This window comes from Tachysurus vachellii, chromosome 15 (genome assembly GCF_030014155.1).
Source record: "Tachysurus vachellii isolate PV-2020 chromosome 15, HZAU_Pvac_v1, whole genome shotgun sequence".
Classification (NCBI taxonomy): Eukaryota; Metazoa; Chordata; class Actinopteri; order Siluriformes; family Bagridae; genus Tachysurus; species Tachysurus vachellii.
In genome coordinates, this window is record NC_083474.1 from 20,543,109 (window position 1) to 20,565,674 (window position 22,566).

The 22,566-nt window shown below is 38.8% G+C and overlaps 1 protein-coding gene and 1 pseudogene across 1 annotated transcript in view; both read left to right on the forward strand.

The window, feature by feature from the left end:
- nlk2 (nemo-like kinase, type 2) overlaps window positions 1-5,269 on the forward strand; it is an 83,045-nt gene extending 77,776 nt beyond the window's left edge. Inside the window, exon 11 of the mRNA XM_060887806.1 lies at window positions 1,783-5,269. Within this exon, the coding sequence (XP_060743789.1) occupies window positions 1,783-1,837 (55 nt within the window). The 3' untranslated portion in view covers window positions 1,838-5,269. The remainder of the gene's footprint in view (window positions 1-1,782) is intronic.
- A 4,568-nt stretch (window positions 5,270-9,837) lies between these two features.
- LOC132858489 (nitric oxide synthase, inducible-like) lies at window positions 9,838-21,824 on the forward strand (annotated as a pseudogene).
- Window positions 21,825-22,566: the final 742 nt, after the last annotated feature.

The following is a 22,566-nucleotide window of genomic DNA, read 5'->3' on the forward strand; positions in this document are numbered from 1 at the left end:
ACTGTTTTTCTACAGTGTCTACATCTGACTTCATTTTGTTCAATGTCATCCTTACTGAAGCCAAAATGTGTCCAAACGACGGGGACTGCGTTTTTCTTTGGTACAAGCTGCTCTTGTGGCTCATTTGTCTTAGTGTTTAAGCTCTCAATGCTCGACATGTCGGGGGAATAACGTACCGTAACGGAGCTGGGTCACGTGACTCCACACGCGGTAGTGTTTTAATGGGAAAGTAATCGAAATAATCGACCTGGAAAATTTGATCGATTATAGGTTCTGAATGTCGATTTCGATTGCTTTTCGATTAATTGCCCAGCCCTACACTGAGGCCTGTAAATAAATCAAACAAATTTACTTCAGATTTAATTTAGTTTCTTGAAAAGTTTAACAATGGTTTTAGAAAACCCAAATTTGGGTTGAGCAAAAGTATCGGAACAGCTTTAATTTATATAATTGCTGTGAATCCCCTGTTGTTGGTCATGATGACGTTTCTCCCAATAAGACTGTTTTCGTTTTTCAAGATTCGTTTCTCTGAAAATTCTTAGAAAGAAGGTTTCAGTAGACTTCTGAATTCATTCTGTTGCTTCCATCAATAAGGATTAGTGAGAAGGGTTAAAGGCCTTGCTCACGGGCCCAACAGTGACATTGAAGCATTGAACCCTGATCCTCCAATTAACAACCCGGAGCCTGAACAACTTGAGCCACCACGGCCGTGATCTTGGCTTTTAGTATAGTCAGGATTGGCATCATCTTGGTTGGAGTAAAAACCTGCACCCAAACTGGCTCTTTGTGGATAAGATTGAACAACCCCGTTTAAAAGAGTTAATCGAACAGGACAAATCTGTGCAACAAGGAAAACCTGCCAGTTCTGGTAGTTTTAATCACTTAAAAAATATGTGGTGTCAAACATAAGGTGCCAAATTCTGATCTATGAAACTCATGTTCATTTTTGAATATAGCAGAAACATACTCTTAAAAGATGAATAAAGAACACTTAAAGGATAATACTGAAGCAGTTTTAAAGACACATACATGATTGTTGGGGCTTTTTACACCTGGTCACTTCATGCGTTTTCTGTGATCCGATAACTATCCGATGGTAAAAAGACCAGGTCTAAATGCCCTCCGAATCGTTTTCTAGACGGATATAAATCTGATGGTACAAACCACTTCAGGAGGTGGTCTGGGACGCATTACAGATGAAACTGGACAGGTGTAAATGAATGTGGTTGTTCAAGCCACATACGTCATATACGCTATACTCCTCCCAAACGGAAGTACGTCACTCGCAGATGACTCACGAGTCGTGCATCGCGCCAGAAACAAACAGTAAACGCTGTTTTTTGTAACATAACCGTCGTAACAAAGACGTTTTTTTTTCGTCTTCTTTTTGATCACGTTCACAAAGCGTGTTCCGATTCAATTACCCCGGAAACGAGGTAAAATATATTAGCATTTTGGGCGGGAGTAGAAAGATCGGATCGATATCCGATTCGCCGAGACGCATTTATGTGGCATAATGTAAATGGAACAGTTTTAACAAATCAGATAGCTATCAGATCAGAGAAAACACATGAAGTGACCAGGTGTAAAAAGGCCCATAGAGAATATTAGAAAGAAAGACTTTTGCACTGCACTTTTTCCTCTCCCAGAAACTACGCTTCAAATTCAGAGATCTGTCATTTGAAATAAAATTTGAGTGACTAAACGGTTAACGCGTGTTTGTGACGTTAGACGGCGACGTAACGTAACACTCTTTTTTATTGTTTTCTTTTTCTGTTCTAGCTCGACAGTAGCTCAGCCTTCCGAGATGCCTCCGTCTCCTCTGGTGTGGGAGTAGCTAATGATGAACGATGAACATTACGATGACGACGGTGATGACGATGAAGACGTGAAGGAGGTGGCGGTGACGGTGGCGGTGGCCGCCCACCCTACACAAATACGAACACACACGAACACACACCTCCGGACTACTGATGCCCCTTAAAAAGAAAAAAAAACCTGCGTAGCATTTCACTGGAGTTAGCACTTAGCCGAGCGGCTGATGTGTGTGTGTGTACTGTAATACTAACTAAACCTAAATGAAGTTGTAAAGAAGCAACCACTGCTGATTCAGTTGAGAAAGATTTGTGAAGAAGTATATATATAGAGAGGGAGGGCGGGCGAGCGGGCAGGCAGGTGGGCGTATGTGAAGGGTGTGTAACGTACAGTAGAAGTATTTCCACTGCTCTGTGATCTGTACAGTGGTATGTGTAGGTATACGAGAGAGCGAGAAAGAGAGAGAAGTGTGCACACAGATAACACGCGAAACACAATCGCACGCCGACGGATGAAGACGGACGGCCTCTGTGGACTAGTTTGCGTGTTCAATGGAAGGAAGGCTGTTGCCGTGCATCTGCTCTGTACGTCATGCTTTATTTATTCACTGATGGAGAGAACGGGTGCAATTGCTCCGTATAGCACGGAGGGCAAAAGCGCACTTTCTACCTCTCTCTCTTTCTCTCTCTCTCACACACATACGCGTATGCACACACATGTATACACACCCCGGCCTCCTAGCGCATTTTCCAGCTCATCACTGTTCCATTAATTTATTTAATTATTTACTAGTGAATTTTTTTCCTAGCTTGTTCTTGGTTTTTTAGGTTGCTATATTGTCATTTTATGCTCTTTCTCACACTCGTTCAGAAGCAGAACAAGAAATCAGTATTTCAGTACATCAGATTGCAGAGATACTAACGGCAAAGCCACTTACGAGATCGCTGTACGCGGTGTGTGATGTTCTTCATACAGTAATTCATAGAGAAATCGCGTGGCAGGAATCCGGGCCCAAATAGTTAGGCGTCTGAGATAAACGGGCCAAAATCAGGAGCGGTGTCCCTCAAGGTTTAATGCTGGGGCAGAGCCCAGCAGTCACACTAGCAATCGACAAATCTCTGGGGTCACTTATGATTAGATTCTTTTCAGTTCTGATGAATGGAAGTGTGTATATTTCTATCTTCTAAAGGTAACTAGTTCAATTAACACCACGCTAATGTGTGTGATACTCCCATGTCTGATTTACGATACATGCTAACATTTGTAGTAGCAGGTATCCTTTCATCAGATTAGATTTGATTAGCTAAGAAAGGTGACTGTACAAGTTACACAGCCTCGCAGGAGAATCCAAACAATCCGCTACTTCCTTTTACGCTTACTTTTTTTTTTTTTTTTTTTTTTTTTACGTAATACATTTCTTTTAAATTTTTCCTAAATTTTTGCTTCGCAAACAGTAAATGTGAACTATTCAGATCAGAACTAAAGTAAGTAGAATTGGGGAACTGAAGAAACATTGAACTCTTTCTCTATCTATCTATCTATCTATCTATCTATCTATCTATCTATCTATTGATCTCTGAAGATCGGGCTGAGGAATCGTTTGACCTTACCGTGTCAATGCCTTGAGAAAATCTCAATTCAAATCTTGAGCGGTTGCATGTGGCTTTGTCTCTTGCTAGTGTGATAATAGGTGTTCAGGCTAAACGCTGAGGTAAAGAAAAAGTAAAATCCTGCAAATAACAAAGACGGCATTCCTCAAGGTTTAGTGCTGAGGCAAATGTAGTTCATGAATGAAAGGGGATGCCACAATGCTGTGGGATAAAATATGAAAAAAGTAGTTTTGAGAGACCGAGACTTTTCTTTTCACGTGAATAAGCATGAGTAGCGCTCCCGTATTTACTCAGCTGCCATCATAAAATTATGACTAAGCACTGGCATGCCAGTAGTTACGTAACAGCTGATATAAAAGGTATAGATATGGATGTCTAATTATTTATGAAGCTTGAAGTGAGGACAGCAGTGATTTTTTCCATAAACATGATGCGATCAACAGCCATTCCATTTTACCCAGGAAGAAAAAAACTCAAGCGAATGTGCATGTATGAATCCAAAGCATGTGTTTCCGCCTGCCTGAGGCATCGCACCGGCACTCACTGAGGTCAATGACACGTCCTCTACCATGATGTTTTTTTGTTTTGTTTTGTTTTGTTTTGTTTTTGTTTTTTTTTCTATCTTTCTTTTTTTTTTTTTTTTTTTTATTCTTTTTGTTTTGTTATTGAAGAACCCAGGGACAGAAGGCATAACTTCACCTTCATCTCTTTCACACTGTCCGTAACAAGATCTCTCAAAAAGGAGAAATTTTTTTTTTTTTTCGAAAATAAACAATATTTAATATATTTTTTAGAGGACTATTTTTTAATTTTTTCCTTTAATGTGCTATGGCATGCTTTCCTCATGATCCACTGAATATGGTATGTAAATATGCGAGTAGTTGATAGATTTCCATGGAGAAGAAATCCGTGAAAAGGAAGATGTGCATAAAAAAAGGAGAAAGAAGACTCGAACACAGAACAGTACTGCTGTATAGAGGTCAGAAAAAGCCTGCACACTTTTTTTAGGGCTGTGAAATTTGATTTTATTTTTTCGAGACTTAAAATTGTAAATATATTTTTTTTTTTTCCTTTTTTTTTTTTCTTTACCCTGCACTAAAAAAAAAAAGTGTAGATTAAAAACATAATCCAGAACAGTATGATTATGGAAACAAAAGGACACATAACCAATTATGTTAATTGTCTTGTGTGTACTGCAAAGCTGTGGATATGAGTAGTCTAATGAAGTAGAACCCTTTATTATTACTTTGATTATTATTATTATTATTATTATTATTATTATTATTATTATTATTCTTATTATTAGATTATTTCTTTAAGGAAACACTGAACTGTTTGTGTATATGTATATAATGAATTCACATTGTTGGTCTCTACCTCTGGAGCTCAGTGACTTGGTTGTTTACCTCCACATATTTTTAATTTAATGTGGAGATTTAAAAACTTGAATGTCCCTTCCAACTTTTATATTCCTAGAAAACCCAGTGCAAAAAAAAATATTCCAAAAAAAAAAGAATTAAAATAGCGATCGGTTGGAGGTGGGCCCGTTCTATCCTTGTACAAAATTCCATATTTCCACGTTTTCCCAGCTCTGTGTTTTTCTGACTGTTAGCTCACACTCAATCATTATCGTCAAGCAATTCAACCCTCGTCGATCCAAACGATCGGTATTCTTTACTCAAAGGTTTCAATTTGAAGTACAAATACATGGCAGTGCTAAAATATTTCGAGCAGGTATAGATAGCATGTCGTAAATAACCATGCCAGACTAAATGGAGTGTGTTTTCGAGAAAGAGACTAACCTGTAACATGCTTTGGGCCAACTTGAGAATAAAAAAAATAAATAAATAAAAAGGTACTACTCATGCTGTCAAACATTTTTATAAGATATTTGAAGTTTCTACTCAAAGGTAATGGTATTTGCATACATTTTATGATATATATGCTTAAAATAAAGGAGATTAGCTTTGGATGGCATGAAAACAGAGGTGGGAATCGGAAGGGACCGGAACGACTCCAGATGTATTGTGTGTTTGAAAAAAAAAAAAAAAAAAAGTGGCCGGTCTCTTTTTAAAAAAGTGTAGATTTGAAGTACAGTGGTGAAGCTCATTAAATGTTGACATTTAAGAAAAGAACAATTGTGTTTGTGTTCTTTCATACACTCACTTTCTTTATCCAACACTATACAGCATGTTTGCAGAAGTATAGGCACATGGTGTATAATTCAAATCCCAGACTATGTACATGTCCTTCTGCTGCTATCTGGTGGCGCCAGTGTCAATACGTCACCATGAGAAGTAATAGATTAAATGAAGGTGTGGAAAAAAAAAGATAACATTTAAAGATTTTTCCCATTCTTTCTTCAGTGTTCTTCTGTTTTTGAGACGTTTTTGGCCCTTCACAGCTGTGAAAGTCTCACCTTTATATTTTCAGTGACGTTCCAAAATCCTCAAGTAATTCATGGTGAATTTTGAAATTCGCTTTGCTTCAGTTCATTAGAATGGTTTTGTCACATTTGCCTGCAGAATTTAACTGATATTTTTTTTTTATCTACCTGAGCAATGTTTCCTGTGCCAATGGATGCCAAATAATTTTAGATCCACCCCTAAACATAAAAGTTTGTAAGGCGTAATTTTTCGCTCCAAATATAATTGATGGTTGTTTTCAAAGAATTATTATTTTATATCATATATATGTATATACATACATATATACATACATACATACATATACACACACACATATATTAATCAATGGACAGCCCATGTTTCCAAAATGCTTCTGGTTCTTCTACTTGTTATTTTGCATACATCAGACATTCAGCTATGTGATTAGTTCACAGGTAAGGTTTACGTCTGATGACACTTCCATGCAGAACATATCCGTCCAAGCATCTCTACACAGTATAATGGAGCACCACCACCACTACGACTACCTCTCTCCTAATCCTGTCCTGCATATGGACGTTCTATCTAAAAGATCTCTTGGTCTAGCAAATCTCAGATCTCGTCTCGACTTCCCTTTAATTGTGATTTCTTTTTGATATTTTATATACCACAAATTGTAAGTTCTTTGATATCTTTACTGTATATAGCTTTTCTCTGGTTTATGAGTCCCAATGTTCTAGTTCTTCTAGTTCTACAACTCGACGGGTGTCCAAATAATTATACGTGAACAAGTTACAGTAATTGTGCATTGACATTTGTGCAAAAATGTTTGGTTCACTTCAAAAACCACAAAAACCTGTAGTTTGGTGTGTGGGTGTGACATAGTGTCTGTTTATCTTAAAAAAAACATGACAAATATTCTTCAGGTCACCAAGACTAAGATAACAGCTTAACTAAATACAGTAAACCTCTTTTAATGGAATCTATGATTTACTGAATAAGTCTCAATCAGAGACAAGAGATAAGTTGTGAGAGAGATTAGAGAGATAAGTTTAGAGAGATAAGTCTAAATCTCAATCTTGACTGGGCAACTTTTGAAGAAAAAAATAAATAAATAATAATAATAATAATAACGGGGGCACAGTGGCTTAGTGGTTATTGCCTCACACCTCCAGGGTTGGGGGTTCGATTCCCGCCTCCGCCTTATGTGTGTGGAGTTTGCATGTTCTCCCCGTGCCTCGGGGGTTTCCTCCGGGTACTCTGGTTTCCTCCCCCGGTCCAAAGACATGCATGGTATGTTGATTGGCATCTCTGGAAAATTGTCCGTAGTGTGTGTGTGTGTGTGTGTGAGTGAATGAGAGTGTGTGTGTGTGCCCTGTGACGGGTTGGCACTCCGTCCAGGGTGTATCCTGCCTTGATGCCCGATGACGCCTGAGATAGGCACAGGCTCCCCGTGACCCGAGGTAGTTCGGATAAGCGGTAGAAGATGAATGAATGAATAATAATAATAGTAATAATTATGGTAATAAGCCTCCACTAGATCCTCCATGCTGAAATTATACACATCAATGTAGGAATTCAGTGATGCACAGGTAATTATACATGTGATGAAATTTTCATTTAAGGCTAAATACAGATGCTCTGTTGCAACCTTTCAACAAACCATCAATCTGCATTCCTTTGTTAGTTTTTATTTTTTATTTAGTATTTAATTGTCTGCGTTTTATATTCAGCTGCATTTCATTCATTCCTAAGTAACTTTTCCACATTTGTACAAATTATCGTTGCAACCAGCAACTAAAATGGTCGAGACCGTGAAATGTAGAGGAGAAGGTGTATTAACTAACGTTAAGATAACGAATGATATGTGTTCAGTAGGTGTGTAGAGCGAGATACTGATTGAAAAGTATTTCTGAGATGCTTGGAAGCGTAGGAATGTTCCAACACAATAGGAAGAGCTGACGTACTGTTCCAGTGTGAGCCATTCACAGGCAAATGTATGCACATTTGTATTCCTAGAAGCTATCATTAAATAAATTTCTATAACAACACCGATTTATAGAAAACAATCCTCGCAAGCTCACCGCATGTGTTGATGACAGACAGTGTTGATGACAGAGTGCTGATGACACACAGTGTTGATGACAGAGTGCTGATGACAGACAGTGAACTCTGTTTCCCCCATTTGATATCAAAAGGTTTTTATTGTACAAGCAGAACAGGAAGTGGTTGTAATGACACTTCATTTTATTTAGATTGGATTTGTATCTTTCCTTTGAGAATATTTCTATTTCATTTATTTTTTGACAGTAAATTCAACAGCACAGATCGATGCACATCACAGATCAGAATGTAATATATAATATCTAAACGATAGTCAGAGTACCCTTTATTTCTCAGTAGCATCAAGACCAACTCCTTTACTTACAAATCTAAAACTCCTTTAGTTCATGTTTATCAGTGTTTATCTCCATCCTTCTTGGCTGAATTCTTTAATAGTTTGAATGTCAGCTTCCAAGTCGTTTGTTTTGTCTAGAGTGCAAATCAGACTTCTTTCTGGCCGTATAATATTTCAGTCTGATGGTTTTGTTTAGAACTTTTGTTCTGCATGAAAATCCCATGAGATACTCAAACTGTCTGGAACCGGGATGACATTTTTACTTCACTCATATTCTTGAGCTCATCAATAACGTTTAGCTCATGACGTACGATTTTATGTTGTTTTGCACTGACACCAAGTGATAGGCTGATTGGATAATTGCATAAATGGTTCCTAATAAAGTGGCCAGGTGTGTGTGTGTGTGTGTGTGTGTGTGTGTGTGTGTGTGTGTGTGTGTGTGTGTGTGTGTGTATTTACAGTCTTGTGAAAAAGTGTTTGCCCCCTTACTGATTTTTTTATTTTTTTGCATGTTTGTCACACTTTAATGCAGCGATGTCCAATCTTATCCGGAAAGGGCCGGTGTGGGTGCAGGTTTTCATTCCAGCCAAGCAGAAGCCACACCAGAGTCTATTAAAAGCCAAGAACAACTGAGTAAACAGGTGGAATCAGGTGTGGTTACCTGCACCCACACCGGTCCTGTGTGGATAAGATTGGACACCGCTGCTTAAATGTTTCAGATCATCAAACTGATATAAATATTAATCAAAGATAACACAAATAAACACAACATGCAGTTTTTAAATGAAGTTTTTTATTATTAAGGAAAAAAAACAAGATCCAAACCTACATGGCCCTGTGTGAAAAAGTGTTTGCCCCCCATGTTAAAACCTAACTGTGGTTTATCACAACACCTGAGTTTAATTTCTCTAGCCACACACAGGCCTGATTACTGCCACATCTGTTAGCAATGAAGAAATCACTTAAATAAGACCTGACTGATGACGTGAAGTAAACCAAATGATCCTCAAAAGCTACACATCATGCAGAGATTTAAAGAAATTCAGGAACAAATGTGAAAGAAAGTAATTGAGATCTATCAGTCTGGAAAAGGTTATAAAGCCATTACTACAACTTTGGGACGCCAGCAAACCACAGTGAGAGCCGTTATCCACAAATGGCCAAAACATGGAACAGTGGTGAACCTTCTCAGGAGTGGCCGGCCGACCAGAATTACCCCAACAGCGCAGCGACGACTCATCCAAGATGTCACAAAAGACAACCCTAAGCCTAACCCTAACCTTATGCTGAATAGTTTTTAAAATAGGATTTTCTCAGAAGGTAAACAAAGCAAAAAACTCTATAGTCATACATACAGAATACACCTTCACATACTATACATAACGTTTCTGCAACAACCTTCATCACATTTTTAAAATATGTGAATGATAACAAAAAATGGTACCGCCCTGGGTTCAACCTATAAAGGGAAATATGCTTTCTGTAGGTCTAGGCTTGCTATGAAACATTGCTGACTGTAACCTGTAGTCTTAGATGCAGAAATAAAACTATTACCAGACTGATTCCTCCCTGTGATATCACCAGGTACCTTCTGCTTCAAAAAAAAAAAGGAGGAAGGTCAATCAAGATGTCACAAAGGAAAGTCACTGAAACCCAAGCAATTAAGGCAAGTATGTTATTTCTCTTGTTATTTCTATACAGAATTAACATTCAAATTACTAAAGACAATAACAGGAGAAACTAGTTAAAGTAGAAACTAGGAACATAATATAGAACAGAAAGATCATGTTGTGTTCAATATTTTCCCCTCTCTACAGGCTAAAGAGAACAAGACCAGCCAGTGCTCTATGTCCTTACATATCAGGAACTTTGAAAATGGTTCAATTCATCAGGACACACTTCACCACCAAGCTGTCGAGGTGCGTATTCTCATTAGTCATTAAAGTTGAATCACAAAAAAAACTGTCATTTATAATGGAAAGTTGAAATAAAATACATTTTTTACTTTACCTTTATTTTTATTTAGATTTATTTTTATTGCACATTTATTAAAGTTGTTCTTTTGTGCACCACAACAACTTTTTTGTTTTATGTAGCACCATCAAGGTCCTGGAGGAACGTTGTTTCATTTCACTGTGTACTGCGTCAGCGATATACGGCTAAATACAAGCTTCTTGACTAAAAGCTTCTTGACTTAAAATTTCATTATGTAGCGCTCTAAGCTAGCTAGGAAATTTATTGTATAAACAGCTGACATAACGTATCAATCATTCTAAAAATACGAATATGAAAGGTGAAAGATAATATCAAAGGTGTAATTAGACAAGCAGTATGAAGCACAGCACAAGTGGAGAGATACAGATCATAAACAGATATTGAAAAAAATTATTAAAAAAAAAAAAAAAAAGAACAGCTGAGCTAAATCCGGAGACAGCCGACGCTGATGGTTTATACTGGTGAGGTGGAGAACCTTTTGAGGAACATGTACAGACTATACTGTCAACATTATAACTATTATATACTATATATAATTGCATATATTATGTTTATTTTAGGGGGCACGGTGGCTTAGTGGTTAGCACGTTCGCCTCACACCTCCAGGGTTGGGGGTTCGATTCCCGCCTCCACCTTGTGTGTGTGGAGTTTGCATGTTCTCCCCGTGCCTCGGGGGTTTCCTCCGGGAACTCCGGTTTCCTCCCCCGGTCCAAAGACATGCATGGTAGGTTGATTGGCATCTCTGGAAAATTGTCCCTAGTGTGTGATTGCGTGAGTGAATGAGTGTGTGTGTGCCCTGCGATGGGTTGGCACTCCATCCAGGGTGTATCCTGCCTTAATGCCCGATGACGCCTGAGATAGGCACAGGCTCCCCGTGACCTGAGGTAGTTCGGATAAGCGGTAGAAGATGAATGAATGAATGAATGAATGTTTATTTTAGTCATATTATGTTTGTCAGTAAAATACAGGCTGTTTTTTTCCCCAGAGTCTCTGCAAATCAAATGTGTGTGAGGGTTCCATATTGACCCCACAGTCTGTAATGCGCACTCAGAAAATTTCCCCAAATTCCTCGGATGAGCTTCTCAAACAAGCCACTGACTTCATCAACCAGTACTACAAGTCCTTTAAAACGTAGGTTGTACTTCAGTGACACATGTTAAGCTTAAGTGAATTAAACTAAGGCATGTTGATAAAACTAACGCTATTTTGCGCCCACAGTGCTAAAATAGACGAGTATCTGACTCGTGTTAATGGGGTGACCCGTGAGATTGATGCCACAGGAACTTATCAGCTCACCACAGAAGAGCTGACATATGGAGCCAAACAGGCTTGGAGGAATGCACCAAGGTGCATCGGCAGGATTCAGTGGTCCAATTTAAAGGTTACAAATTTTAACTTGGGGCTTGTAGCTCAATTGTACATAATTATGAATCAAAAGGAATATGTGGGTAATCAAATCAAAACTTTTTTTTTATTGTTATTGCAAATAGGTGTCACAAAATGTACCTGGTACAAATTAGCAGTAGCTACTGAGAAATATAGGCAAGATGTTTCTTGTTTGTTTAATTCTTTTTACTTTTTGCGATTAAAAATTGAACGTACTATTTCTCTAACCTATGTTGCATGTTTAAGGGTTTCATTTGAATCACACTCATGAGATCTTTTGTATCCACAGGTGTTTGATGCACGTAAATGCAGCACCACTAAGGAAATGTTCCAGTTATTGTGTTCTCACCTTAAGTTTGCTACAAATGGAGGCAATATAAGGTACCCCTGACAGATAGACAGACAGATGTATAGATAGAGAGACAGATAGCTAGATAGTTTATTGATCCCAGAGGAAATTCAAGAGCATCATAAAAATCTTATAGTTTGGATAATGTTTTAAAATGCTAAAACCTAGAATTTGTATGTTGTATGTTCATTTATTTGTTCGATATTTTACAGGTCAGCCATCACTATGTTCCCTCAAAGAACTGATGGCCAGCATGATTTCCGGATTTGGAACAGTCAGCTCATTAAATATGCAGGCTACCAGACAACAGATGGTAGTGTTATAGGAGACCCTGCTAATGTGGAATTTACAGATGTATGTACAATATTAAAAACAGGCTTAACATACTGTAGTGCTCTACTATGTTGATCATTTGTAATACTTCTAACAGCTCCATGTACTCGTTCTGAAATAAATCAGTTGCAGATTTATTGACTTTTGGATACACCTCTGGATCATCCATGATAGTGGGATTATACAGTATACAGTATTATTAAACAGTAAATTATTATTAAACAGTATTAAACAGTACTGAGTGTGTTGAAAGGATTGTTCAGGATGAGCACAGGACAGTGCTTATGATTACATGTGCAGATCATAGATACAAATCTACGGTACCGGGGTGAGACTAGGCACTGAAGTCATGGGGAGCATGAATAGATCTTTGGAAGTACAAATCTTTATGGTGTCCATGTCGGATCAGCTACAGTACAGCACAGCAAAAGGGCCTTGAGTGCAGGAATTTCAGAATAACTATCAGGTTCAATGAGGCAGGTCTGGAGGGCAAGAGGAACCCCAGCAGTAAAGGTCTGTGAGGATCATTACCTGGCATCATGTCAGGCAGCAGGAGTAGCTGTACAACTTTAGACACAAAGAGAGAATAGATTATTAAGTGTTCTCTTATATTAAAGAGTCTTCATTTTTATGGTTTTACTGTATATGAGACCACTATAGATTGTGGTCAGAGTGCAAATGGATACTGGCAGGCCCGGTCATAGGAGCATAACTAAAGGGTAAAACCAGAAAGTAACCACCCCCATCCTCACAGTTTGGACCCAAGAGAATAGAAGTTTAACTAAATTAAAATGAAACTGTGCCTGTTTTCAAACACTAATTAAATGGGTATTCTATTGTAACGAGTCTGTCAGTGTTTTGCCCTGTTTCTGTCTGCTGTCTTGCCCTGCTGTTAATTGTTTGCTCCGCCCACTCGTTTGTTGCCACGGACACTCATTGTACTCATTCATTCCCTCTCGTTTGTTGTCTTAGTTACTCATTGTCTCTGCTTTGTGATTGGTTCCTGTCTAAAATATATACACTGTTTGTTCACTTCCCTGTCGTGAGTCGCTGTACTGTATGTGTTTCTATTTCCTGTCAGCCCGGTGTTCTGCCTAGTCTTGCCTATCTGGCTGTGTTCCTGTTTCTTGTTTTGTTTATTAAATGTTTAACTGCTATTGGATCCTCACTCGCCGTTGCCTCACCGCTACATCTATAGCTGGAGGACACAGTGGGGAAAAATATTCTGTCAGGGGCAGTTTTATACCACACTAAACTGTGTGAAATTTCTGGTCTTTGTCTTCCAACAGATTTGTATCCACCTTGGATGGATGCCAAAGTATGGGTCCTTTGATGTGCTGCCATTGGTCTTGCAGGCCAATGGGGAAGATCCAGATTTATTTGAAATCCCACCAGAGTTGTTACTGGAGGTTGAAATTGAGCACCCAAAGTAAGCCATTTTAACAGCGTTATTATTGTGATTTCCATACATTTGGCTTTTGATCAAGGTTATGTCTGATGTGGTGATGTGCTAAATGTTATTGAAATATGCAAGTGTTAGTGCTATCCCATGTCCAGTAGGCTTAAATCATTACTCTTATCAAATGCAGATTTAACATGAGAACAAAACAAGGTGCTACAATTAAGCATGAGTTTGTCGATCAGTGTCTGAGGTCTAATGGTGTTGATTGCTGAGCTGTGATTTTAATGTGTCCTTGTTTCCCATGTTGTATAAGATCAGGGTGAAGGAGTTAGCCTTAACCTTAGCCTAGACGGGGTGCCAACTTGGGGTGTCCCTTCAGGTTTGCTTCAACCACTTGCAGCATCACTGCTGGTGCACATGCTCCTCAGGAAAGGCTGTGGTCTCTTGCCTGGTGTAAAAAGAGAAGACACTGTACAACTTCCTTAAGCTAACACACTGCTAGTGAAAATGTATGTATCATAGCTTGCATTCAGAAGAGTGCAGTGATCATCCCCAACTGAACTTAACACACAAACACCATGCTTGTTGTGATCTGGACAGACCACTGAGTGGTTGCCTGCTGTCATATTGTATGAGCATGTTTTATTCATACCATCTATGATTCCTTGTTTTCAGGTATGAGTGGTTTAAAAATCTCAACCTCAGATGGTACACAGTGCCTGCAGTGTCCAACATGTTGCTGGAGATTGGCGGACTTGAGTTCACAGCATGTCCCTTTAATGGCTGGTACATGGGCACTGAGATTGGTGTGAGGGACTTTTGTGATACTCAGCGCTACAACATCCTCGAGGTAAAACTATTTCCTGCAGTATAGGATCCATCTATCCATTTCTGTACCACTCATCCTACATGGGCCCAAGATGGGAACCAGGAGTCTCAGAATAGTTACTTAAAGCTATATTTCTGTTTGTGATGTATAGCGGGTTGGCCAGTGTATGGGGTTGGATACACTCAAGGTGTCCTCACTGTGGAAAGATGAGGCTCTGGTTGCTGTCAATGTTGCTGTGATTCATAGTTTTCAGGTACTTTTTTTGGTTATCAAATGTTTTTGTTTAAGGCAGATATGAAATGTTCCGGAAAACAGTATTAAATAGACTTTCTCAGTATACCATACACTCAACACAAGCAATTTGTGGGCATCTGTGAGCTCATGTATGAAAAAAGGAACAAAACAAAAACATGCACAGAAAACCTTTGTCTTGTTAACCATAAAGCACCTAGAAAACCTTGGTCTTCATTAATGAGGCAGTGGTTCTAGACTAAAGGTTCTCACTAATTGCCAAGCTCCATAACACATCAAGGTAAGTAAGTCCAACAACTCTGCTAAGGAACCAAATTGTTTACTGCATGTACTCACTACTAACTGAGCCTGACTATAGAGAGCATACTCAAGTTCTTGCTTCACCAGCACAGCAACTATAAAATTACTGCTGCTAACTCAATTTATTTCCTAATCTCACACACTCTTTTTCCATCACTCATAAATGATATTTCAATGTACTCCACTTTCAGGAGCAAGTCACCCCTTACCAGAAAGGAGCATCTCACTCTTTTCCTGGAGAAAACAATAACCTCTCCAATTTAAATGGATAAATAAACACCAGGACCAGTGACCAAGCTTTTATTTATATGGCACTACCTCCCACAACCAATGTCAAGGTCTATGATTATAGGTAGTCTCTGAATAATAAAATAAATAAAAATAAACAAAAAACATGTAGACTAGATTACCATACTTTATTGAAAAAAATAAAAAACAAGTGGAAGCTCTGGAAGTGGAAGTAAAGATATGGTCTACTTTTCCATGCCCTGGGCAAAAATAAAAATTATTCCAACTGAATTCTAGGTTAAAGTGTCAGATAGAAGGTACCATTAAATGAATACATGAAAAATCAATTAAAATAAAAAATATAGGACCACCAACACAGTGCCTTAAACTCTACAGCCAATCCAAAACCCTCTCTTGCGTAAGTGTTTGTTCACAACAACTCTCACTTAAATCAGGAGGTCCATATGTGAGTAATACTCAAAAGTTCTATTTCTTCAACTTGCTTTCCCTAAACATTTGGTGTCCAAAAAAGTTACTGTCTTCCAGCCAACAATTCTTGCACATGAGTCTATGATAGATAACCCACAAAGTCGGGGTATAGGAGGTGGCAATGACGGCTCAGCAAATTGCTTTTCCCATTTTGTGTCCAAAACATGATGGCCAAGGTTTCTGCCATTATGTACACATAAAAGAATTCAAATATTAGAACAAAGTGTGTGTTATTTTCTGGCTCACACAGAAGTCTAATAAAATATCACTATGTGGGTTCAGATCTAGGATGCTATTTCACTGAATCCCTCTCTTCCTGAATTCAATTATGGAGTTAGTTCAAGATACCTTCTCAAAGAATGTCAGATAATTCATATAAATAAGTGCAAATGCATAAACAACAGTCTTTTTTCTTTTTAAAGTTCCTCTGAGACCCTGAAGTAATAAAGAAACCACTGCTATTTAATTAGTTTAGTACTGTAGTGGATGTAAGGCTTACTATATCTGACCTGCATCTTCATCTTTTAAGTGATGAGCAGACAAGATTATTCAACATTGAATGGGCATAAACACCTTTGCCTTTGGCCATTGTAATTAACAGATGAACAGTTTCTTTTATAGGTAGGAGGGTATTGAGTGTGTAATTGCCTTGTAATTCAGAAAAATAAGGTGACCATCACAGACCACCACTCTGCCGCGGAGTCCTTCATGAAGCACATGGAAAAGGAATTTCGTGTGCGTGGTGGCTGTCCTGCTGACTGGGTCTGGCTGGTGCCTCCCATGTCTGGCTCTCTGACCCCTGTGTTCCACCAGGAGATGATCAACTATATTCTTTCCCCCTTCTTTTACTACCAGGTATCAGACACTATGCATCTCTTAGTCAATAAATGAAAAAATGTCTTTGGTTTTTGCTTAATGAGTAAGTCATTTTAAAATATTAAAAATCCTGACTCTATATTTCTACAGTTGCATCCTAATTTTTGCAGGAAAAATGACAAACACATAGTGTTTTCTTTTTTCTAAATTCTTTTGGTTTTGTTTCAAGCCTGATCCCTGGTTAACACACGTTTGGAAAGATGCGACAAAGGAACTAAGTCGACGTAGAAAACGAAGGAGTTTTAAAGCTCTAACAAGGTAAGGGAACATTAAACCGCTCTGCTTCTTAACATGATGCTAATTTCAGTGCTTCTTGTACATAACATTTTATGTTTTATATGGAATGAGTTAGGGACAAAAGAGATGCTAATCAATTGCATGCATTCTGATTCCCCAGGGCAGTGGTCTTCTCTCAAACACTCATGAAATTGGCTTTAGTGAAGAGAGTGCCTTGCACAACTATCTTTGCTACGGAAACAGGCAAAGCTCAAACCTTTGCTAAGAAGCTCAATTTAATGTTCAGCTGTGCCTTCAGCTCCAGGGTAATCTTCTCTTATCAGTATTTTAAAGTCAGTGTTTTATTTAACTTGATGATAAAAACCGTGTTAGCTAATTACCTCTCTGTTAGAATGAACCGAATAAATATTCCTGATACAGCTAATTTGCATGGAGGACTTTAATTTTGACAATCTTGAGAGAGCATCTTTTGATGGTGGTAACCAGCACATTTGGTAATGGGGATGCTCCAGGTAATGGACAGGTATGTGTCGATCTATTATATTCATACATGTCATCCTGATTTTTTTATTTTTTTTTTCTCAATTGTTTCTCAAAGAAACTTGTGATAATAAAATCTGAAAAAATGCAAAATAGCATTAACATTAATCTTCCTTTCTTAGAGTTTCATGAAGCAGCTTTTAAGTGTAAAAAAGCTGCATAACATCAGGTTAGTGTTCAGTGTATATATAAGGGAAAAGGTCATGATGATAAACAACTGCTGAATTGTTTAACTGTGGGAAAACTGACCAACCTTTTGTAATCACACAGGTACTGTGTATTTGGCCTTGGCTCTCACATGTATCCACACTTTTGTGCTTTTGCCCATGCTGTGGATGATAAACTTGCAGAGTTGGGAGCAAAACGACTAACTTCCTTAGGAGAGGGAGATGAGTTAAATGGGCAGGAAGAGTCTTTCTCAATCTGGGCTGGTACCGCATTCAAGGTTAGTGATGCAGTAGCATGAAAACAAAAAAATATATATTCAGCAACAATTGCATTTGCAGTCCAAAATTGCCCATCACATACCGCCATCTAACTGGCATTGCACCAACCCCCACCTTTGTCGTGCTGGTTGTGACCCCAAAAAATGGCACCATTTCCAGCTGAGCCTGGGGGAAGGTGGTGCTTTCAAGAGGTTCTTGTCTGCAGATATCACTAAGCATGGCTCCAGGCATGGTCCTGTTAACCGTAAACTGCGCAATCTTTTTTGGACCTTGCATGTTAGGGAGCATTAAGCTCCTGGTGACTGCCAGACATAGCTTCAGGTTATGAAAGTAACCTGGCCTCTTGTGTAAGATCTTTGTATCTTACTTCTGTCAGGATCCAGCCTGGACTTTAGCCACGTGCTTTTGTTTATGTTCTGTGTTCACGTGTCTGCCCCGTCCTTGTCTCTTCCTCCCGGCCTCTGCACACCTGTTCCTGAAGTGTTAATTGTGTTGTGTATTTAACCGTGCCACGTTGCCTATGGTGGTGTCGGAGTCGTATGTCGTCTGGTCATGTCACGTTTTGTCGAGTTCTTGTCCCTGTTTTGTATACTTTTTTTTTTAAATTAATAAATTCAGTTTATTTTACGCTATCCTGCATTTGGGTCTGTTTTTACCCCCGCATCTCTGACAAGTTTGGAGTAACAAAAAGCCCAATTTTCAAATTAAGCTTTCTATTAACTGTTAAATGTTCCTATATATGCAACTTTGGTCACAAGCTGTGGACAATGGAAATGAGGTTCATCCACTTGGTTGCTGTACCTACCCTCCATGACAGGGTGATAGGGCTGAGCAAGCAAGGAGGAGCGGGTCAGAGTAGAGCCATCACTCCACAGAACCAGGGTGAGGCAGTTGAGGTGGATTTGGCAACAAAGAAATGCCTGCTGGTTGGTGCCCATAGATAGAGAAGTAGAGCATTCTTAGCCTGTTTCAATCATGATCTTCAGCAGAGAATGCAGAATGAAATAAAAATTTCATTTAGCTTTAAAAAAATTATATAGTATTTTTTTCCTGTAGGCTGCATGTAACGAGTTTGACATTGAAGATCATGTGCCAAGGACTGAACGTCTAACAGACAGTTGGGACCCTTTGAGACACAGAGTGCGATCTGATAGCAGCATCATAGATCACATCTCGGGTAACTTGTTGAAATTCATGTGCTATTAACGTTTTATTTCTTGCAGTTCTAATAAACATTATGATGCTTAACAGCATACATGTTTTGTTATTACAGCTCTCTCAGCACTCCATTCTAAAACCGTGTTTCCCATGAAGTTGAAGGGGAGAAAAAATCTTCAGAGTCCTGAGTCAAGGTCTGTTTTTGATCTGATTATATCTGACACTACTGGTGTATGAATATACTTTCCTCGGTCAAAGTGGCTCCCCTTAAAATTCTGTTTTTTTTTTAAGTACGTGATCTTGTTTTTCAGTCGCTCTACTTTATCAATAGAACTTCAGGGGAATGATGAAAAAGAGACCTTAAATTATGCTCCAGGGGACCATATAGGTGTTTTCCCAGGGAATCCACCTGATCTGGTGATGGGCATTCTGAAACACCTCACTGATGCTCCTCCCACCAATCAGACTGTTCAACTTGAATACCTTCCTGAGTCCTGCTCTGGTAACATTCCTACTAAATCCCATACACCTAAAAGATAAAACTTATCCAGTAGGTCATCATTACAAACGTTTTGGTTGTCTAATCTGTCAGGGTTTAATTTTGCAATCTGTGTTGTCTATATTTAGTAACAGTAACTGTTGGTACCTGTTACTCAGAACTGGGCACACCATAGAGCCATTTAATATTTTATATAAGGAATATTTTGTGGTTGTACAGGAGTTAATGGATGGAAGAAAGATTCTCGTCTCCCAGCTTGTTCTCTAACTCATGCTCTTACTCATCTCCTGGATATCTCCACACCACCTTCCCAAGGCTTCTTGTGCAAATTGTCACAATTGACTAAGAAAGAAGGTGATCATCAGCACCTCCTAGAATTGGCAATGGTATGTTAAGCCCATATTTAATGTCCATGAACACAATTTTCATGTGTAATCCTTAATGATTAAATCATTAGTATCTTTTGGTATCTTTCTGTAGGACTTAAAATGTTATTCAGAATGGAAAGAATTCCGCAAGCCCAACTTCCTAGAGGTTCTGGAGGAGTTTCCTTCTCTGGCGCTCTCGGCAGCCTTCCTCCTCAGCCAGCTACCCTTGCTGAAGCCCCGTCTCTACTCTGTCAGCTCCTCCCCTGATCTCTACCCTCATGAGCTTCACCTCACTGTGTCTGTAGTTAACTACCGCACCCAAGGTAAAGGATAAACTCTCTAAAAGTTTTTCACCTAATGTTAACTGTATGCTGTAAAAAATATACACATTTAACACTGTTTCTTGATTTGAAACAGATGGAAAGGGTCCTCTTCATCATGGAGTCTGCAGCACATGGCTCAACAACCTCAGTGTAGGACAACTAGTTCCTTGCTTTATTCATAGGTACTTAATCGATTGCTGTGACTCTTTTGCCATCAATTCTGACAATCTAATGTGTTGAAATATACTTTAAAGTTATCCTGTTGGTTATGATTTCAGATCCGTAGGGTTTCGTCTTCCTTCAGATCCCATCACCCCAACTATCTTAATTGGAGCAGGCAGTGGAATTGCTCCTTTCCGCAGCTTCTGGCAACAACGCTTCCATGAAATGAAACATAAAGGTACTCCAATATCTCAAGCTGAAAAAATTTGATAAGTTATTTGTTGGACATTGTGTCTAATTCAAAGTACCTTATTGTTGCAGGTCTTGACAAGAGTCCAATGGTGCTAGTATTTGGATGTTGTGGTGCAGATATGGACCACCTCTATAAAGAGGAAGCTTTTAACATGAAAGAAAACGGCATTCTGAAGAGCATCACTCCTGCATACTCTCGTCAGCCTGGTCACTCCAAAGTATGGCAAAGTCGTTTCTGTTCATTTCATTTCTTTAAAGTGATTTTGTCAATCTCCATATTTAAAGACCTTAGAAATCAAGCTTAATATAAGGTAATTACACAGGTATTCAGCTTGTTAGTATAACGGGAAAATCATTTTAGTGTCCGACAGAAATGTGATTGTCATACATTATATCATAGCATATAAATCATAGTCAGTCACTCATTCATTCATCTTTAGTAAGAATCTTAATCATGGTCCTGATCATGGTTGCATTTGATCCTAGGACTATCCCAGGAAAACGGCATGAAGCTGGAACTAACTTGTGTACCTAATTTGGGTTAAGTTAGGTTAGGTAGGTTAGATTAGATTAAGTTAGATTAGGCTTTAGGAGTAGATATGAAACTTCACACAGACAGTAACATGAGTGTAGGATTGAGGAAAGGACCATTAAGGCAATGCTCAAGTCTTTTCATCAAAAGTACTGTTTTTTTTTATTATTTTTTTTTATTTTATTTGAATAAACATAAATGGATGCAAGTAAAAATGTAAATGTTAGTTAATTTTACATCTGTGATCAGATGTAAAGCCAGTTTTTATTTATTTCTATTATAAGACCACACATTTGACACACTATCCCTAGATGTATGTTCAAGATGTCCTAAAGGAGCAGCTTAGTGAAGAGGTTCAGGAGATCTTGAACCAAAAGTCCGGTCATGTTTACGTGTGTGGGAGCATGGACATGGCCCGGGATGTCAAACATGCAATCGAGGAGATCCTGGCTGGCCATCTGGGTATAACACTTACACAGGCTGAGGAATATCTGGAACAGCTAAAGGTGAAAGGTCTATTATTTACTTAAAGTGGTGTTAAGATACACTGATTTCAACATCCATTCCAAAGTACAAATAATATGGCTGTACATGTAATTATAACTTTGTTCTTCTAAAGGCTGAAAAGAGATACCATGAGGACATCTTTGGAGTCTAATGAAATAACTCCAGGGAAGATTTGCAGTTTGCAGGTCATTGCCACTCCATACATCATCAGTAATGAAGGCAAAAGTGTAAATGCTTACTGCTGATGATGGCATATCTATAGACCAGCTATTTTGGGGTATTATTTTGTTTCCATACTGTTTTGCCTCAAACGTTCTGCCCTTCACAGTCTTATAAAGTTATGTATAGCCTTATCATACATTCTATATTAAAAATCTAATGTTTAGCTATAATGGGAGAAGGAATCATCATTCTAAGTACATTCATTTTCATTCATCTTCTACCGCTTATCCGAACTACCTCGGGTCACGGGGAGCCTGTGCCTCTCAGGCGTCATTGGGCATCAAGGCAGGATACACCCTGGACGGAGTGCCAACCCATCACAGGGCACACACACACTCTCATTCACTCATGCACTCACACACTACAGACAATTTTCCAGAGATGCCAATCAACCTACCATGCATGTCTTTGGACCGGGGGAGGAAACCGGAGTACCCGGAGGAAACCCCTGAGGCACGGGGAGAACATGCAAACTCCACACACACAAGGCAGAGGCGGGAATCGAACCTCCAAACCTGGAGGTGTGAGGCGTACGTGCTAACCACTAAGCCACCGTGCCCCCTACAAGGTATATTAAAAATCTAATGTTTAACTATAATGGGAGAAGGAATCATCATTCTAAGTACATATTTTGCTTAAATTAAATAAAATGGTGTGACCGTTGCAGGAAA